This window comes from Pristiophorus japonicus, chromosome 3 (genome assembly GCF_044704955.1).
Source record: "Pristiophorus japonicus isolate sPriJap1 chromosome 3, sPriJap1.hap1, whole genome shotgun sequence".
In the NCBI taxonomy this organism is placed as follows: domain Eukaryota; kingdom Metazoa; phylum Chordata; class Chondrichthyes; family Pristiophoridae; genus Pristiophorus; species Pristiophorus japonicus.
The window spans coordinates 104,922,334-104,938,771 of NC_091979.1; the positions used below are offsets into that span (position 1 = coordinate 104,922,334).

General features: G+C 44.4%; 1 protein-coding gene across 8 annotated transcripts in view; it reads right to left on the bottom strand.

Annotated features, from left to right (window-relative positions):
- The window catches only part of LOC139259816 (formin-like protein 2), a 425,278-nt gene that overhangs the window by 35,828 nt on the left and 373,012 nt on the right, over positions 1-16,438 (bottom strand). For all 8 annotated transcript variants that reach the window (XM_070875639.1, XM_070875635.1, XM_070875637.1 and 5 more), the window contains exons 16-17: positions 4,091-4,215; positions 3,737-3,939 (exon numbers count right to left, since the gene is read on the bottom strand). In XM_070875639.1, the coding sequence (XP_070731740.1) occupies positions 3,737-3,939; positions 4,091-4,215 (328 nt within the window). The remainder of the gene's footprint in view (positions 1-3,736; positions 3,940-4,090; positions 4,216-16,438) is intronic.

Sequence of the window (16,438 nt, forward strand, 5' to 3'; positions counted from 1 at the left end):
GGGAGAGAGAGGGGGGGGGGTGGGGAGGTCAGGTCGGATCGGATCCAGTCCGGGAGCGGGAGTCGGGTCCAGTGGGGGGGGGGGGGGGCGGGGAGCGCGGTCGGGTTGGGTCCAGTCGGGGGGGGGGAGCGGGTCTCGGGTCAGGGCAGGGGGGGGGGGGGGGAAGCGGGTGTCGGGTCTTGCCGGAGGCAGGGGGAGCGGGTGTCGGGTCTGGTCAGAGGGGGGGGGGGGGGGGGAGCAGGAGCTGGCCGTGGGAGGAGCCTTATTCACGCAGCCCCAGTGAGGCCATTTAGCCAGGGCTAGGGACTGCGTGCTTCGGGCCCCTCCCACACAGTTCGGCGCCTGGAGCTACTGCACTTGCGTGCCGACTGTCGCGTGCATGTGCAGAGGTCCCGGCACTGTTTTCAGCGCAGGGACCTGGCTCCGCCCCCCCACAGCTCGTGCTGGCTGCGCGAAGGCCAGAGGACCTGCAGGTAGGTGGAGAATACCGAGGATTTTTTTAGGCGCCGTTTTAGGCGCGAAAAACGGGCGCCCAGCTCGGAGGGGCGCCCGTTTTTTTTCTTGTGGAAACTTGGGCCCATGGAGTCAAAAACAGATGGTCGAGAGGTAAAAAGCAATAGTTGAAGGCCGAGTAAACAAAGGCAAGAACAAAAAGGGCCACGCTACATCATAATTCTAAAAGGACAAAGGGGTTAAAAAAACAAGCCTGAAGGCTTTGTGTCTTAATGCAAGGAGTATCGTAATAAGGTGGATGAATTAACTGTGCAAATAGATGTTAACAGATATGATGTGATTGGGATTACAGAGACGTGGCTCCAGGATGATCAGGGCTGGGAACTCAACAGCCATGGATATTCAACATTCAGGAAGGATAGAATAAAGGAAAGGAGGTGGGGTAGCATTGCTGGTTAAAGAGGAGATTAATGCAATAGTTAGGAAGGACATTAGCTTGGATGATGTGGAATTTATATGGGTAGAGCTGCAGAACACCAAAGGGCAAAAAACATCAGTGGGAGTTGCGTATAGACCTCCAAACAGTAGTAGTGATGTTGGGGAGGGCATCAAACAGGAAATTAGGGGTGCATGCAATAAAGGTGCAGCAGTTATCATGGGTGACTTTAATATGCATATAGATTGGGCTAACCAAACTGGAAGCAATACGGTGGAGGATTTCCTGGAGTGCATAAGGGATGGTTTTCTAGACCAATATGTCGAGGAACCAACTAGGGGGGAGGCCATCTTAGACAGGTGTTGTGTAATGAGAGAGGATTAATTAGAAATCTCGTTGTGCGAGACCCCTTGGGGAAGAGTGACCATAATATGGTGGAATTCTACATTAGGATGGAGAATGAAACAGTAAATTCAGAGACCATGGTCCAGAACTTAAAGAAGGGTAACTTTGAAGGTATGAGGCGTGAATTGGCTAGGATAGATTGGCGAATTATACTTAAGGGGTTGACAGTGGATGGGCAATGGCAGACATTTAGAGACCGCATGGATGAACTATAACAATTGTACATCCCTGTCTGGCGTAAAAATAAAAAAGTGAAGATGGCTCAACCGTGGCTATCAAGGGAAATCAGGGATAGTATTAAAGCCAAGGAAGTGGCATACAAATTGGCCAGAAATAGCAGCGAACCCGGGGACTGGGAGAAATTTAGAACTCAGCAGAGGAGGACAAAGGGTTTGATTAGGGCAGGGAAAATAGAGTACGAGAGGAAGCTTGCAGGGAACATTAAGATGGACTGCAAAAGCTTCTATAGATATGTAAAGAGTAAAAGGTTAGTAAAGGCAAACGTAGGTCCCCTGCAGTCAGAATCAGGGCAAGTCATAACGGGGAACAAAGAAATGGCAGACCAATTGAACAAGTACTTTGGTTCAGTATTCACTGAGGAGGACACAAACAACCTTCCGGATATAAAAGGGGTCAGAGGGTCTAGTAAGGAGTAACTGAGGGAAATCCTTATTAGTCGGGAAATTGTGTTGGGGAAATTGATGGGATTGAAGGCCGATAAATCCCCAGGGCCTGATGGTCTGCATTCCAGAGTACTTAAGGAGGTGGCCTTGGAAATAGCGGATGCATTAACAGTCATTTTCCAACATTCCATAGACTCTGGATCAGTTCCTATGGAGTGGAGGGTAGCCAATGTAAACCCACTTTTTAAAAAAGGAGGGAGTGAGAAAACAGGGAATTATAGCCTGACATCGGTAGAGGGTAAAATGATGGAATCAATTATTAAGGACGTCATCACATTGCATTTGGAAAGAGGTGACATGATAGGTCCAAGTCAGCATGAATTTATGAAAGGGAAATCATTCTTGACAAATCTTCTGGAATTTTTTGAGGGTTTTTCCAGTAGAGTGGACAAGGGAGAACAAGTTGATGTGGTATATTTGGACTTTCAGAAGGCTTTCGACAAGGTCCCACACAAAAGATTAATGTGCAAAGTTAAAGCACATGGGATTGGGGGTAGTGTGCTGACGTGGATTGAGAACTGGTTGGCAGACAGGAAGCAAAGAGTAGGAGTAAATGGGTACTTTTCAGAATGGCAGGCAGTCACTAGTGGGGTACCACAAGGTTCTGTGCTGGGGCCCCAGCTGTTTACATTGTACATTAATGATTTAGACGAGGGGATTAAATGTAGTATCTCCAAATTTGCGGATGACACTAAGTTGGGTGGCAGTGTGAGCTGCGAGGAGGATGCTATGAGGCTGCAGAGTGACTTGGATAGGTTAGGTGAGTGGGCAAATGCATGGCAGATGAAGTATAATGTGGATAAATGTGAGGTTATCCACTTTGGTGGTAAAAACAGAGAGACAGACTATTATCTGAATGGTGACAGATTAGGAAAAGGGGAGGTGCAACGAGACCTGGGTGTCATGGTACATCAGTCATTGAAGGTTGGCATGCAGGTACAGCAGGCGGTTAAGAAAGCAAATGGCATGTTGGCCTTCATAGCGAGGGGATTTGAGTACAGGGGCAGGGAGGTGTTGCTACAGTTGTACAGGGCCTTGGTGAGGCCACACCTGGAGTATTGTGTACAGTTTTGGTCTCCTAACTTGAGGAAGGTCATTCTTGCTATTGAGGGAGTGCAGCGAAGGTTCACCAGACTGATTCCCGGGATGGCGGGACTGACATATCAAGAAAGACTGGATCAACTGGGCTTGTATTCACTGGAGTTCAGAAGAATGAGAGGGGATCTCATAGAAACGTTTAAAATTCTGATGGGTTTAGACAGATTTGATGCAGGAAGAATGTTCCCAATGTTGGGGAAGTCCAGAACCAGGGGTCACCAGGATAAGGGGTAAGCCATTTAGGACCGAGATGAGGAGAAACTTCTTCACCCAGAGAGTGGTGAACCTGTGGAATTCTCTACCACAGAAAGTTGTTGAGGCCAATTCACTAAACATATTCAAAAAGGAGTTAGATGAAGTCCTTACTACTAGGGGGATCAAGGGGTATGGCGAGAAAGCAGGAATTGGGTACTGAAGTTGTATGTTCAGCCATGAACTCATTGAATGGCGGTGCAGGCTCGAAGGGCCGAATGGCCTACTCCTGCACCTATTTTCTATGTTTCTATGTTCAATTACTAATTAAGTCATGTATATGTTGAAAATATAACAGACAATTGAAAATGGAGCAAAACTGAATAACCTCCTTTCCCCTCTCAAAACAAAGGCTGAAAAATGCTTGGCAAGCGAGATTTTGTTTGCTGAAGAGACTTCAATTACTCACATTTGGATAGCCTTACATATTTCATCGGTGGTTTTTCCTGCCTTTCGCAATGTGATGGCAAGGTTCTTGGCTCTGTTGGGTTCCAGCAATGTCACTTTGTTCGATCCCTTTTGGATCACCTTTTGTCTACTTGAAACAATATCCACGGCTGGCCCCTGGGCTTTTGTTTTAAATATTTCTTCAAACTCATCTACATTTAGTTCCTGTAAATTAAAATTTATACATATATCCAAGTGTAGTGCTGAGATACTCAAAATACAATGTAAACAATAAATACTGAGCATGATTTTAAATATCTAATAAGTCTCAATGTAATGTTTATCCTTATGTGACAATATAAAGCTTAAGATGTACCTCCAGGATTCTCTCATCATCAATGTCATTGAAGACAGTGCCATTGATCTGATTGGGCTTCAATGCCACCCAGTTGAAGACTGGCATACGGAATTTTGTTTTGATAGGTTTCTTGATCTTCACAGCTGCACAAAAAATGGTTTAGATATTGTTCCTCATCACTTACAGCATGCATGACATACGAAACTCAATTTTGTGCAAATGTTAACTGCATTTGCCATAAACCAATCTTCATGCAATTACAAAATTAACAGAGTTTGCATTGTCTGTGATCCAAATGACAGCATGAAAAGTGCTATTAATATATTTTTTATTATACCTTAGGCATTACACATTAATCATGAAAGGTCTTTTGAAGGCCCTATTAGTGAGCACATGAGCAGGCAGTGCAGTAAAATAGCAAATTTGTTTTTATTGTTTTCCCCACTGTCGTCACTTAAAAAAACACCTGGGGATTAACAGGTAACAGTGCAAATTATTTGAAATATTAATTCTTTTTAGGCAACCAATCAGATTTAGAGTTTCAGCCCAAGGACAAACTAAATTATTCCAAATAGCTTTATGATCAGTTTCAGTATTCACTAAATTATTAACTTCTCCCAGATTACTGAAGTACGCAGATCAGAGAAAACTGCTTTGGCAAATGTGCACAGAGTTAGTTCTTAGTCAGGGATAATATTGGAACCATGTGTGAATTGACAAAGTATTCAATATATTATTCAAAATCTGAACTTTGCACTTGCAAGAGCAAATTGCCATTTCCTGTCATTTGAATTCACAATTTAAGTCTCATTTAAGATGGTCAGCAGTGCTCAGACTGCAGTTATGTCATCTAACTCCATGATTAAGAATGGAGACACTCAAATGCAACACGCATGCTCGTTGAATTAAAATACCACAATCAAGCGTTTCAACTTGGAGCATGCAATTTCCAGGACAAACAGGAGAAATATTGCAAGGCATGGTATCTTTCAGTGCAATTTAGAATTTTCAGGGCTCAATCCACAATATACAAAGCCAAAGCACCTGAAATCGTTTGCTTCTGTGAATGAGAACACCATATAGAATTCGATTATAGAAACATAAAAAATAGTAGTATTAGGCCATTCGGCCCTTCGAGCCTGCACTGCCATTCAATATGATCATGGTTGATCCTCTACCTCAACACCATATTCCCGCTTTCTCCCCATACCACTTGATGCCTTTTGTGTCGAGAAATCTATCGACCTCCCTCTTAAATATATTCAGTGACTTGTCCTCCACAGCCTTCTGTGGTAGAGAATTCCACAGGTTCACCACCTCATCTCAGTCCTAAATTTCCTACTCTGTATCCTGAGACACTGACCCCTTGTTCTAGACTTCCCAGCCAGCGGAAACATTCTCCCCGCATTCAGTCTGTCCAATCCCGTCAGAATTTTATACGTTTCCATGAGATCCCCTTTCATTCTTCTAAACTCTAGTGAATACAGGCCTAGTCGACCCAATCTCTCCTCATACGACAGTCCTGCCATCCTAGGAATCAGTCTGGTGAACCTTCGCAGGTAAGGAGACCAAAACTGCACTCAATACTCCAGGTGTGGTCTCACCAAGGCCCTGTATAACTGTAGTAAGACATCCTTGCTCCTGTACTCAAATCCTCTTGCAATGAAGGCTAACATACCATTTGCCTTCCGAACTGCAGTCAGAGGAGCAGCGGCGGCATATAAAGGCCCAGCAGCAGTCCGGGATCGGCGGCAGTCGAGGAGGAGCAGTCAGAGGAGCAGCTAGCTGTAGCTGCAGCAGGGTCAAAAGTAAGAAAGAAGTAGAAAAAGTAATCGAAGTATGACGTCACAGCCAAGAGGGTAAGCGATTGGCTGGTTGATTGGTGAGTAGTTTTATTTTTCTTTATCTTTTTTCTTTTTCTTAGCAGTAAGAAACCTTTGGCATTGTTACCAAATTAAGTAATTTAAGGTTTAAATCATCGCAGGAGAGCCCAGATGCGTGTCATGCTCCTCCTGTGCTATGTGGGAAATCAGGGACGCTTCCAGTGTCCCTGACTACTGTATGTGCGGGAAGTGTAACCAGCTGCAGCTCCTGACAGACCGCATTGCGGCACTGGAACTGCACATGGATTCACTCTGGAGCATCTGCGATGCTGAGGATGTCGTGAATAGCACGTTTAGTGAGTTGGTCACACCGCAGGTAAAGGTTACACAGGCAGATAGGGAATGGGTGACCCGCCTGAAGAGCAGTGGAAGGTAATGCAGGGGTCCCCTGCGGTCATCTCCATCCAAAACAGATATACCACTTTGGGTACTGTTGGGGGAGAAGGCAGCAGCAGACAAGTTCATGGCATCATGGGTGGCTCTGCTGCGCAGGAGGGCAAGAAAAAGAGTGGGTGAGCTATCGTGGTATGGGGATTCTATTGTAAGGGGAATAGATAGGCGTTTCTGCGTCCGCAAACGAGACTCCAGGATGGTATGTTGCCTCTCTGGTGCAAGGGTCAAAGATGTCTCGGAGCGGCTGCAGGGCATTCTGGAGGGGGAGGGTGAACAACCAGTTGTCGTGGTGCATATAGGTACCAACGATATAGGTAAAAAGCGGGATTAGGTCCTACAAGCTGAATTTAGGGAACGAGGAGTTAAATTAAAAAGTAGGACCTCAAAGGTAGTAATCTCAGGATTGCTACCACTGCCATGTGCAAGTCAGAGTAGAAATAGCAAGATAGGTAAGATGATTACGTGGCTTGAGGAATGGTACAAGAGGGAGGGATTCAAATTCCTGGGACACTGGAACCGGTTCTGGGGGAGATGGGACCAGTACAAACCGGACGGTCTGCACCTGGGCAGGACTGGAACCGATGTCCTAGAGGGAGTGTTTGCTAGTGCTGTTGGGGAGGATTTAAACTAATAGGGCAGGGGGATGGGAACCTATGCAGGGAGACAGAGGGAAGTAAAATGGGGTCAGAAGCAAAAGGTATAAAGGAGAAAAGTAGAAGTGCAGGGCAGAAAAATCGAAGGCAAAAATCAAAAAGGGCCAAATAACAACATAATTCTAAAAGGACAAGGAGTGTTAAAAAAACAAGCCTGAAGGTTCTGTGTCTCGATGCGAGGAGCATTCATAATAAGGTGGATGAATTAACTGCGCAGATAGCTGTTAACAGATATGGTGTAATTGGGATTACAGAGACATGGCTCTAGGGTGACCAAGGCTGGGAACTCATCATCCAAGGGTATTCAATAGACTGAAAGGAAAAGGAGGTGGGGTAGCTTTGCTGGTTAAAGAGGAGATTAACGCAATAGTAAGGAAGGACATTAGCGTGGATGAGGTGGAATCTGTATGGGTAGAGCTGCGGAACACCAAAGGGCAGAAAACGCTAGTGGGAGTTGTGTACAGACCATCAAACAGTCATAGTGAGGTTGGGGATGGCATCAAACAGGAAATTAGGGATGCGTGCAATAAAGGTACAGCAGTTATCATGGGTGACTTTAATCTACATATAGATTGGGCTAAACAAACTGATAGCAATACGGAGGAGGAAGATTTCCTGGAGTGTATAAGGGATGGTTTTCTAGACCAATATGTCGAGGAACCATTTAGAGAGCTGGCCATCCTAGACTGGGTGTTGTGTAATGAGACAGCATTAATTAGCAATCTTGTTGTGCGAGGTCCCTTGAGGAAGAGTGACAATAATATGGCAGAATTCTTCATTAAGATGGAGAGCGACACAGTTAATTCAGAGACTAGAATCCTGAACTTAAAGAAAGGTAACTTCGACGGTATGAGATGTAAATTGGCTAGGGCAGACTGGCGAATGATACTTAAAGGGTTGAAGGTGGATAGGCAATGGCAGACATTTAAAGATCACATGGATGAACTTCAACAATTGTACATCCCTGTCTGACATAAAAATAAAACAGGGAAGGTGGCTCAAACGTGGCTTACAAGGGAAATTAGGGATGGTATTAAATCCAAAGAAGAGGCATTGGCCAAAGAATTGGCCAAAAAAAGCAGCAAACCTGAGGACTGGGAGAAATTTAGAATTCAGCAGAGGAGGACTAAGGGTTTAATTAGGAGGGGGAAAATAGAATATGAGAGGAAGCTTGTAGGGAACATAAAAACTGACTGCAAAAGCTTCTGCAGATACGTGAAGAGAAAAAAGATTAGTGAAGACAAATGTAGGTCCCTTACAGTCAGAATCAGGTGAATTTATAATGGGGAACAAAGAAATGGCAGACCAATTGAACAAATACTTTGATTATGTCTTCACGAAGGAAGACACAAATGACCTTCCGGAAATACTAGGGGACCAAGGGTCTAGCGAGAAGGAGGAACTAAAGGAAATCCTTATTAGTCAGCAAATTGTGTTAGGAAAATTGATGGGATTGAAGGCCAATAAATCCCCAGGGCCTGATAGTCTGCATCCCAGAGTACTTAAGGAAGTGGCCCTAGAAATAGTGGATGCATTGGTGGTCATTTTCCAACATTCTATAGACTCTGGATCAGTTCCTTTGGAATGGAGGGTAGCTAATGTAACACCACTTTTTATATAAGGAGGGAGAGAGAAAATAGGGAATTATAGACCGGTCAGCCTGACATCGGTGGTGGGGAAAATGCTGGAATCAATTATTAAAGATGTAATAGCAGCGCATTTGGAAAGCAGTGACAGGATCAATCCAAGTCAGCATGGATTTATGAAAGGGAAATCATGCTTGAAAAATCTTCTAGAATTTTTTGAGGATGCAACGAGTAGAGTTGACAAGGGGGAGCCAGTGGATGTGGTGTATTTAGACTATCAAAAGGCTTTTGACAAGGTCCCACACAAGAGATTAGTCTGCAAAATTAAAGCACATGGTACTGGGGGTAATGTACTGACGTGGATAGAGAACTGGTTGGCAGACAGAAAGCAAAGAGTAGGAATGAATGGGTCCTTTTCAGAATGGCAGGCAGTGACTAGTGGGATACCGCAAGGTTCAGTGCTGGGACCCCAGCTATTTACAATATACATTAATGATTTAGATGAAGGAATTGAATGTAATATCTCCAAGTTTGCAGATGACACTAAGCTGGGTGGCGGTGTGAGCTGTGAGGAGGATGCTAAGGGACTGCAGGGTGACTTGGACAGGTTAGGTGAGTGGGCAAATGCATGGCAGATGCGGTATAATGTAGATAAATGTGAGGTTATCCACTTTGGTGGTAAAAACATGAAGGCAGATTATTAGCTGAATGGTGACAGATTAGTAAAAGGGAGTGCAACGAGACCTGGGTGTCATGGTACATCAGTCATTGAAAGTTGGCATACAGGTACAGCAGGCGGTGAAGCGGCAAATGGCATGTTGGCCTTCATAGCGAGAGAATTTGAGTAAAGGAGCAGGGAGGTCTTACTGCAGTTGTACAGGGCCTTGGTGAGGCCACAGCTTGAATATTGTGTACCGTTTTGGTCTCCTAATCTGAGGAAGGACATTCTTGAGGGAGTGCAGCGAAGCTTCATAAGACTGATTCCCGGGATGACAGGACTGACATATGAAGAAAGACTGGATCGTCTAGGCTTATAATCAATGGAATTTAGAAGAATGAGAGGGGATCTCATAGAAACATATAAAATTCTGACGGGATTGGACAGGTTAGATGCATGAAGAATGTTCCCAATGTTGGGGAAGTCCAGAACCAGGGGCCATAGTCTAAGGATAAGGGGTAAACCATTTAGGACCAAGATGAGGAGAAATTTCTTCACTCAGAGAGTTGTGTACATGTGGAATTCGCTACCACAGAAAGTTGTTGAGGTCAGTTCATTGGATATATTCAAAAGAGAGTTAGATGTGGCCCTTACGCCTAAAGGGATCAAGGGGGTATGGAGAGAAAGCAGGAATGGGGTACTGAAGTGTGTAATCAGCCATGATCATACTGAATGGTGGTGCAGGCTTGAAGGGCCGAATGGCCTACTCCTGCAACTATTTTCTATGTTTCTATGTTTCTATTCTTGCTGCACCTGCATGTTTGTTTTCAATGACTGGTGTACAAGGACACCCAGGTCCCTTTGTACATCGATATTTTCCAAGCTATCACCATTTAAATAATACTTTGTCTTTGTTTTTCCTACCAAAGTGGATAACTTCACATTTATCCATGTTATACTGCATCTGCCATGAGTTTGCCCACTCACTCAACCTATCTAAATTGCCTTGCAGCGTCTTTGCATCCTCCTCACAACTCACAATCTCACCTAGTTTTGTGCCATCAGCAAACTTGGAAATATTACATTTGGTTCCCTCTCAGCCACACAACCTGATCATTGCCTTACATACATGAATGGATTCACCTCAGTTCTTAAAATAATAAACAGATGTATGTGTTGGAATCTTTAGTAAAAAATCAAATCCATTGGAAAAGAAGAGGTTAGTTATGAAATTTATCATTAACATTTATTTCAAGTTGGTGAAGTAAACTAGTATACAAAAACATAGCATTCCATTATGCCAAGATAAACTGTTATATTTTATTTTTGTTTGGAAACTGCACTGAAAGAACCACAATCAACAATAAATATCACTGCTTGAAAGACAGATACAGTGTGATGTATAGCACCAATAGAGCATAAAGAAACCTACAGAACAGCTTGATTGGTCCCTCTTGTATGGAAGCAGATAGGGTAGATAAAGAAAGATGCATTAGCAGAAGCGAAGTCATTAAATAGTGTGCAAGGAATAGCAGAAATAATTTATCATTGGCAAACACTCTTACTGGTGAAAACACAGGGAATTTATTGCATCACTTTGCCTCAGATAGAACTCATAATTTAACTGGACCACAGTAACTTTGCAACTTTCACATATTTGTCATGGTATTTATTGTTCTAGCTTACCATTAGCCAATTTCAATGCAAAGCTAGGTCATGTGATTGATGCAATCTCACTGATCCACTGTTTCCGCCATTGATTTTACATCTGGTATATCATTATCTATTCACAATGAGACAGCCATGTTCCCCAATTCCACCCAATGAGAGGTTTAAAGAAGGTTTATCTCTTAAAATCCAAATGCATCGTAGGATGTTATTTTTAAATTACTTGATGATGCTTTGTTACGATCATTTACTTTCTGCCATTTTGTCTCCCTTTTCTGTCTTTACTTCTTCATTCCCTTTTCTCTTTCAATCCACCCTTTGGAATTATAATAACCAAAACTGCACATTGTAATAATTCTCTATTCATTGCACAGTAACAATTTCTGACACAACTATTTTAATAGTTGGAATGATTTATGATTAACTTATAATCTTTCGTCTTTGAAACATATTTTTAGCATTAATTGTGATTCTGAATCTTTATACGAAATAGAAGGTTTCCCACTCGAATAAATGCTGCTAAAGCAGATTCTTCTGAGAGGTTTCCTCTCTCCCCACCCCATTATTTTTCCTTCTCCTTCCTTCCAACGATTAAAAAAGTTTATTTCGAGATTACTGATCATTTCCAGAATCAGAATGTCACTCTTGAACCTCCTGCATTTGTATTTTCTTTCTACGTCTTCACCCCGCCCCTGTCCCGTCCACCGTCACAGGCAGCCCAAGATCAGGATTGTGATACGGGGAGAATGGAAAATATAAATCCCAATGGCCAACCACCTTGTTGTAACTTGCCCCTCCTGTAAGTAGTCACCTTATTCACCTTGTCTGACTTATAGGAGTCAATATTAAACCCACACACGGGCGGGAAAAGGAAAGCAAACAACGATAATGAGGTGCCCTGCTGTTAAATTCGGCAGGACCGGCATGTCCCCAGGATTCCAACTCCCCCACCGCAACCGCACGCCAAGACACAAATTAAATAACACACACACACTATACAGAGGATACTAGTTTCTATGGGCTCAATTTTCCCCAGTGATTTGCGGTGTTCTTTTTGCGCGCGGCGCTTTTTATGGCCTCAATTTTAAAAATCAACGTTTCCACAATGTTTGTGCGCCAGTGTAACTCAGCTAGGTACAATTTTTTGAGGTTAGTTTTTTTTTGCGTTTTTCACAATTTTTCACAATTATGCAAGTTTGGCCAATTTAAATTTCTCCTAGGACAGCACATGTGACCACGCCCAAAAAACCTTCTGGGCACTTAAGGAAAACCAGCACATGTAAAAAAACGGCGCAGAACGACGCCATTGTTTTTCGGCGAAGTTTTGGAGAGAATCAACAACACATAAATATGCATAATCAAGCTTACATTTTTAAAACTTAAAACACAGGAAATGGAAGTTTAATGGAAGTTTTGATTTTTTTTTTTAAACTGACACGCCACCACCGAACATCTCCAAACCGGGCTCGAGGGTGGGAACATCGGCTGGCAGAATCGGTCCCTCACCCGGACACAGGGGATTGGCTTGAAAAGAAGCTCGGTGGGGCGGTGGAGGCTGTGGAAGGTGAACAGAAGGCATGAGAAGCCTTACACTATGCATCAAATGAAGTCCGGAGGGTTCCCAATCATTGCACCTGCTCAGACCTGGGTATGGTCCATACTAGGGCGTCGACCTTGGGGAGAGAGAACAAAGAACCTTATCCTGCCTGCCGTTTTGAGCGTCTTGCAAAGATACAATTTAATCATGGAGGCAATACTGACAATGTCATAACTTGTGCAAGCCTTCTTTAAAGGAGGCAGACAAAAAGCAGGAAACTATAGACCAGTTAGCCTAACATCTGTGGTTGGGAAAATGTTGAAGTCCATTATTAAAGAAGTAGCAAGACATTCGGAAAAGCAAAATTCGGTCAGGCAGAGACAGCATGAATTTATGAAGGGGAAGTCATGTTTGACAAAGTTGCTGGAATTCTTTGAGGATGTAACGAACAGGGTGGATAAAGGGGAACCAGTGGATGCGGTGTATATGGACTTCCAGAAGGCATTTGACAAGGTGCCAGATAAAAGGTTACTGCACAAGATAAAAGTTCACGGGGTTGGTGGTAATATATTAGCATGGATAGAGGATTGGCTAACTAACAGAGAACAGAGAGTCAGGATAAATGTTTCATTCTCTGGTTGGAAACCAGTAACTAGTGGGGTGTTGTAGGGATCAGTGCTGGGACCCCAACTGTTTACATTCTATATTAACGACTTGGAAGAAGGGACTGAGTGTAATGTAGCCAAGTTTGCTGACGGTGCAAAGATGGGAAGAAAAGCAATGTGTGAGGAGGACACAAAAATCTGCAAAAGGACATAGACAGGCTAAGTGAGTGAGCAAAAGTTTGGCAGATGGAGTATAATGTTGGAAAGTGCGAGGTCATGCACTTTGGCAGAAAAAAATATCAAAGAGCAAGTTATTATTTAAATGGAGAAAGATTGCAAAGTGCTGCAGTACATCGAGACCTGGCTGTACTTGTGCATGAAACACAAAAGGATAGTATGCAGGTACAGTAAGTGATCAGGAAGGCCAATGGAATCTTGGCCTTTATTGCAAAGGGAATGGAGTATAAAAGCAGGGAAGTCTTGCTACAGCTATACAGGGTATTGGTGAGGCCACACCTGGAATACCGCGTGCAATTTTGGTTTCCATATTTACGAAAGGATATACTTGCTTTGGTGGCAGTTCAGAGAAGGTTCACTAGGTTGATTCCGGAGATGAGGGGGTTGACTTATGAGGAAAGGTTGAGTAGGTTGGGCCTCTACTCATTGGAAACATATAAAATTATGAGGGGGCTTGACAAGGTGGATGCAGAGAGGATGTTTCCACTGATGGGGAAGACTAGAACTAGAGGGCATGGTCTTAGAATAAGGGGCCGCCCATTTAAAACTGAGATGAGGAGAAATTTCTTCTCTCAGAGGGTTGTAAATCTGTGGAATTCGCTGCCTCAGAGAGCTGTGGAAGCTGGGACATTGAATAAATTTAAGACAGAAATAGACAGTTTCTTAAACGATAAAGGGATAAGGGATTATGGGGAATGGGCAGGGAGGTGGAGCTGAGTCCATGATCAGATCAGCCATGATCTTATTGAATGGCGGAGCAGGCTCGAGGGGCCGTATGGCCTACTCCTATTCCTATTTCTTATGTTCTTATGTTATGTTCTGCATGATGGTGCTGTGGAGGAGACAATTGATTCGCCATCATCACATGAGGAACCTCAGATCACGTAGGGTGATGGGCAGGAGGCCTTACCCACGTCGGATATATCGAGACAGGCGTTCGTATCTGCACCTGAGTGATGCAGACTGTGTCAGATGGCTGTAACTGAGATCTGTGAGATAGTAAAAGCAGACCTGCAACCTAGAAGCATCGGGAGGACTTCTTTGTCAGTTGAGGTGACGGTTACAGCTGCACTTTCATTCTATGCATCTGGATTGTTCCAGGCCACAGTTGGGGATGTGTGCTCCATTTCTCAACATGCAACACATTTCTGCATTCGGCAAGTGATTGCTGCACTATATGCTCGGAGGAATGACTACATAAAGTTTCCCATGACTGCCCAGGCAATGAGAGAAAGAGCTTTGGGCTTCTCCAGGATTGCTGGCTTCCAAAGGTACACAGTTGCATTGATTGTACCCACATCACCTTGCGAGCACCTTTGGAGGATTCAGAGATGTACAGGAACAGAAAAGGCTTCAACTCCATTAATGTGCAGCTCGTGTGTGATGACATGAATCGCATAATGTCAGATGATGCAAGATACCCTGGGAGCACCCATGATGTGTTCATCCTACGTGAGAGCATTATATCTGCCATGTTTCAGTAGCAGCCAGAAGGACAGAGCTGGCTACTGGGAGACAAAGGGTATGGCCTCGCCACCTGGCTCATGACGCCCCTATGCGTAACCTGGACAGAAGCTGACCGGGAATACAACATGTGGCAGATTGCGACGCGCAGCATCATAGGGCTCAAAATTGGCCCCTGCAGATTTTTGGCGCACTCACCGCTTTTTTGCCACTCACCACTGAGTTGCGCCGCTTTTGTACGATGAAAAGGGCGGCGAAAAAAATGTCCTCCAATTCTGGCCACTGAATTGCCTCTCCAGATTTAATTTAAGAAGTTAGAACAGTAACAACAATAATAATAACAACAGCAGCAAAGAAAGGCTGCACCCATCTCTCCTCCACCTTATTCCAAGACTGCCCGTTGCACTTGGTCTTGTTGACTCCACCCCTGCCCGCAGCCAGTGGCGCAGCGTTTCTCGGTTGGTACCAAGCTTATTCTTTCGAACATCTCGGGTAATGCGCACTTCTTGATGGAAGGTGGGGGGGACGTTGCAGGCAGTAATGTGGAAGGCCCAGCTTGAGCCTCTTCAGAGGCTGGTCTGGGGATTGGAGTGGGAGTGGCAGTTGATTCTGTCAATGGGCGCGGGGTCTGAGTGTGTTCCATTATTGCAGCAGCTAACTCCGACATTCCCTCCCTCATGTTCCCGGACAGTGTTCCCATTTCTCGTGAGAGTGTTGTTACTTCTTCCAACAGTCCTGATACCTCATCACCCACCCCACTGATGGTGTCCAAGAGTGATCACATAAGGTCAATGCTCTCCACACTCATTGCCATCATCTGAACCACATCTCATTGATCCTGCAGCTCAGGAGAGCGCTGTCAAGCTCTCCTCACCCTGGGTGTGGCTCGCTGCATCCCGCTGGGACCCGCAGCCTGGGACAGTGGGGTCCTAGGTGTGCCTCACTGCACCCCACTGGAATCCCCAGCCTCAGACGGTAGGAATCCATGGAATGTCCCACCAACACTTGTACCACTCAGGGAAGGACTGGTACCTTAATGGCCGGCACCTGCACCTCCTCCAGAGTGAGTATAACAGTGTGGGGTTCATCCATCACCTTCCCCTCCCCCTCACCCCAATGCTCTTGGTCTGCAAGGTGGGATTGGTAGATGTTCTCCTCTTCAGGCTCGTCCGCATCTGAATCTTCTTCTGCATCGTCTTCTTCCTCATCATGGTTGGCCTCACGTTCTGCAAAGATAAAAATATAACTTTTTAGAGAGGTGGCTTAATACTGGGTGTGACATATACAGCTGGTCACATTTATAATTGCAATTCCGTTGAATAAATGAAAATATTACTTACACTAACTACTTGACCAAGGTCCTGCCACTTCTTTTGCACTGGCCTCCAGACCTCAGGGTGGTCACCATTACACAGTAATCTTCTGCAAGTTGGTTCCAGTGTTTCTTCATTTCTTTTCGTGGAACTTTTATGTAACCTCTGCTGGTGTCCAGCTCCTGCCATCTGCCCTCAATCACAGTAACTAGTGCCTCCACTTCGTCCTGTAAGAAATTCACGGTCCTTGCGCCGCATTGCATCTTGTATTGCAGCTCTGATTTTTCCAATGAAAATAAAAGTTCTCACAAACAAATGGCTCTTTAAAAATGGCTGAATGCAGACCGGGAGCTGTACTGGGCATGAGCG